This window comes from Haliaeetus leucocephalus, unplaced genomic scaffold (assembly GCF_000737465.1).
Source record: "Haliaeetus leucocephalus isolate CR32 unplaced genomic scaffold, Haliaeetus_leucocephalus-4.0 Scaffold668, whole genome shotgun sequence".
NCBI classification, from domain to species: domain Eukaryota; kingdom Metazoa; phylum Chordata; class Aves; order Accipitriformes; family Accipitridae; genus Haliaeetus; species Haliaeetus leucocephalus.
Genome location: NW_010973104.1, coordinates 1,489,084 through 1,492,899, shown reverse-complemented (window position 1 = coordinate 1,492,899; position 3,816 = coordinate 1,489,084). Strand labels below are relative to the sequence as shown.

Sequence of the window (3,816 nt, the reverse complement as noted above, 5' to 3'; positions counted from 1 at the left end):
TGGCCACAGCATCATCATGGCTGGGCCACTGCCATAGCCACCACACCACCACAGCCATGGCAGTCACGGTCGGGACACCACACCGCTATGGCCACGGCACCGCCACAGCCACCGCACCACCACAGCACTGTCATGGCCAGGACACTGCCACAGCCACCACACCATCACGGCCATGGCGCTGCCACAGCCACCACACCGCAGCCCTGTGCCCACGGGAGCCACGACTCCCACCCAGCTCCCTTCCCCATGCCTCCAGCCCCGGCAGCCCTGTCCCCAGTACGGGGGGTACAGTGTACCCCCCACCCCAGGGATGCCGGTGTGGCCCGGCACCCCCCCGGTCACCTACCCCTCGTGGATGAACTCCTCCAGGGCGGCACACTCGGACAGCAGCTGGGGCAGCCCCGTCTGCAGCACCACGTAGGACAGGATGGGTAGCAGGTCGTCCGCCCCGCTGCCGCCAACGGGAACCGTCAGCCACGCCAGCAACGCCAACCACTGGCCCCGCCACCCCACCGGTATCGGGAACCAGCAGCCCTGCCACCCCACTGGCAATGGGAACCACCAGCCTCGACACTCCACCAGCAGAGAAAACCATTAGCCCCACCGCCCCCAGCCCCACATCTGCACCCTGGCCGTGGGGCTGGCTGCCCTCCGGGTCCCCCCCTCCCACAGCCCCCATACTCACATGGCGGCAGAGGCGGGGGTCCGGCTGTCCCGGGAGCCGCAGTATTCCTCGGCACACTCGCAGATGCCGCGCAGGGCTCGCACTGTGGCACAGAGTGGGAGCTGAGGGTCACCCCGACACCCTCCCAGCCCACCCGCCCCCTGCACCAGCATGGACCCCCTCGGCCCCGCACCGATGCACTCCAGCTTCCTGCGGGGACAGGTCTCCAGCGGGATGAGGCGCAGGTCCTTGACGGCGGAGCCATACGCTGGGCAGCCGGGGGCCGTCGGGAAGAGCCGGGAGGACAGCCCCATGTCGGTGGGGCCGGCGTGCCGGTGCTGCTCCATGCTCCGGGCCAGGGCCGCCTCGCGGGGCCGGTGCACGCTCCTGCGGGCAGAGAGGCGAGGGGCTGCCAGAGAGGGGGCCGGGGGACAAAGGGGGGGCCCAGCCCAGTCCTGGGGCCACGGTACCTGTAAAGGGCCAGCAGCGGGGCCCAGAGTGGGGGGAAGAAGGCTTCCTCCAGGCAGGCCAGACACTGGTCCTTGCCAGCGGCGGTGTTGAGCCCCTCGAAGGCCAGCAGCGTCAGGGACAGCAGCCTGTCTGGGAAGGGCCGAGTTACGCAGCACGCTCGGCGGGCGCCCTCGAGACCCCCCCCATCCTTCCCACCCTGCACCCCAAGTCCACCCTGGCTAAAACAACGGGGTGTGGGGGGTCCCCTCCTCCCCCAGAGAGCCCCTGCGGGCCCCTCGACCCTGGCGGCGGTCCCTCACCAATGGCATTGTGGATGTCCCGCACGATGCCCTTCAGCTGTTCCGGCAGTGCCGCCTCCTGCCCGGGGCCAGCTAGGGGCTCCCCGGGGGCCCAGCTCTCGGGCGATGCCAGGAACCGCTCCAGGTCCTCGAAGGAGCTCTCCCGGGGGGTCTGGGGGGCTGTCACAGGCCCCGGCCAGCCGCTCTCCACCTTTGGTGTGCCGGGGCTGCCGTCGGCGAGGGGGGTGCTGGACAGGCTGTGCCGCAGCCCGGCCGGGCCGTGCTCGGGCACAGAGAACATGCAGTGGAGGCTGCGGGAGGCTCGGAGCCGGCGGCCCCCCGGCTCAGCGGGCAGCGAGCCCCCGGCATCCAGCGAGAGGAAGGAGAGGCCAGTGGGAGAGGCAGGAGTGGCATCGGCGGTGCCCTGGCTGACGGCCGGGTAGAGGCGGGCGTACACCGCGCACTGCAGCTGCCGCAGGAGCTGGGCGATGGGGTGCTCGGGGAAGCTGGAAGCAGAGGGAGGGGGTGGGCAGGGGGGGCCAGGGGCAGATAGGGGACACCGGCAAGTGGCGACAGCCCCCACGCTTCGAGCAGGGCCCTTGCCCGCCCCGGCACTACCTGAGGAGGCAGGAGAAGAGCCCCGACACCAGGGAGAGGTCCGCCGGGCTCCGCTTCAGCCTGGCCTTCCATTGCCTCGGCCAGTCCTGGGGAGCATCAGCGGCCGGTCAGTGGGGATGGCACAGCACCCTGCCTCCATGGCACGGCACTGGGCCCACCATGGAGCCTGGAGACAGCACAGCACCCTGCCCCAGCAGCACCCAGGGGTGTCAAGGCCTCTTGCCCCATGGCACCCAAGGACAGCACGCATCCTGCACCCACAGCACAGTCCTCTGTCCCCACGGCAGCAGCCTCTGGCGCGTACTCACGTGGTCCTGCTCGTACTCGAGGACGGCGGCATAGAGGGCCCTCTGCTCCTGCTCCTCGGGGGTGAGGGCCACGCTGCTGGAGAATCTCCTGGGGATGCAGCAGTGCTGGGTGAGGGCACTGGCCAGCATGGCCACCGAGGTCCCCACTGTGACATCCCCGCTCACCTGTTGGCAGCCTCCTGCAGCCGCAGCCGCCGCTCCTCCATTTTCCGCTGCAGCTGGGCCACGGCGGAGTTAAGGCTCCAGAGTCCCTGCACCACTGCGGCACCCAGCCAGCACCGCTCGCCCACTGCCCTCAGCACAACCCGCTGCCCTGGCACGGCCACAGCAGCCTGGGGGCCGGGATCAGCCCTTCTCCCACCTCCATCCCCCCAATCAGCCAGGAGCAGGACAGGACTGGGATCCCAAAAGCCTGTGTGGGATCGGTGCAGCCCAGGGACAGGGCACAGGCGCCTGGGCAGCGCGTGGGGCTCTGCTGGAGCCTGGTACGGCCGCGGGGCTGGCCCTCAGAGCTCTCCCCACACCGGGAAGGATACGGTCTCCTCCCGGGCCTTGGCGATCACCAGGTTCTCCATCATCTGCCGCTGCAGGGACAGCGTCTGTGAAGCAGGAGACGTGTTGGGGACACCTGCCCAAAGGCCATGGCCACCAGTGTGGCCAGTATGGAGCAGGGGGTCCCCCAGGGACCCTCTCCCCTCCCAGCCCGCCAGCAGCAGCCCTCCCCCCCCGGCCTCCCACCCGTCGGGGCTCCCCACTTGCCAGGGAGGTCTTCTGCAGGGCCTGGCTGGGGTTCAGCCGTGCCACCCGTGCCTCGTAGGCAGCCTTCAGCTTCTGGTTCTGCAGAGAAGCCTCCTCCAGCGGCGTGAGCTCCCTGCCGGCAACCAGCCCTCAGCACCCCACTGTGGGGCACGGTGACACGACCCAGACCCCCTTCCCTGCCGTGCCCCCCCCGGCTTGGGACCCCGGCAGACGCCAGCCCCCCGTGTCCGAGCCCACGTACTTCCGTGCGCTCTGCGCCTCGGCGATCTGCAGCTTCTGGAAGATCTCCGGCGGCAAGAAGGGAGAGAGCTTCCCCCCCTCATCCGAGAAGACCCTGCGATGCCTGGGGAGGGGAGCAGGGCCCCCGCTCCGCTCCTGCGCAGCTGGTTTTGCCTGGGCTTTCCCTGGGGAGGGAAGGACAGGTCAGCTGGCCCCCCTTCCCCTCACCCCCAAATACCAGCCTGGGACCCAGGTGGGGACCCAGCTCCCCGAAAAGGGACCCCACAACCCCCAGCTCACCCAGCGCCGCCGCGATGGACTTGACCCTCTCTAGGCACTGCTCAGCCAGCTTCAGCATCTTCGGGGTGTCGGGGGTCACCCCCTCACCTCCGTCTGTGGGGACGGGCAGGGTCCCGGGGGGGGGGCACACCGGGCCTGCTGCTCCCACGGGCCTGCAGAAAGCACCGCAGCAGGGGATGGGGGAGCAGGCATGGGGGGG

The 3,816-nt window shown here is 70.3% G+C and overlaps 1 protein-coding gene across 1 annotated transcript in view; it reads right to left on the bottom strand.

The window, feature by feature from the left end:
- Positions 1-201: 201 nt before the first annotated feature.
- VPS9D1 (VPS9 domain containing 1) overlaps positions 202-3,816 on the bottom strand; it is a 5,189-nt gene continuing 1,574 nt past the window's right edge. The window contains exons 3-14 of the mRNA XM_010579698.1: positions 3,618-3,769; positions 3,340-3,502; positions 3,099-3,210; positions 2,876-2,938; positions 2,505-2,557; positions 2,340-2,427; positions 2,032-2,117; positions 1,435-1,919; positions 1,135-1,264; positions 858-1,051; positions 686-767; positions 202-451 (exon numbers count right to left, since the gene is read on the bottom strand). Coding sequence (XP_010578000.1) covers positions 343-451; positions 686-767; positions 858-1,051; positions 1,135-1,264; positions 1,435-1,919; positions 2,032-2,117; positions 2,340-2,427; positions 2,505-2,557; positions 2,876-2,938; positions 3,099-3,210; positions 3,340-3,502; positions 3,618-3,769 — 1,717 coding nt within the window. The 3' untranslated portion in view covers positions 202-342. The remainder of the gene's footprint in view (positions 452-685; positions 768-857; positions 1,052-1,134; positions 1,265-1,434; positions 1,920-2,031; positions 2,118-2,339; positions 2,428-2,504; positions 2,558-2,875; positions 2,939-3,098; positions 3,211-3,339; positions 3,503-3,617; positions 3,770-3,816) is intronic.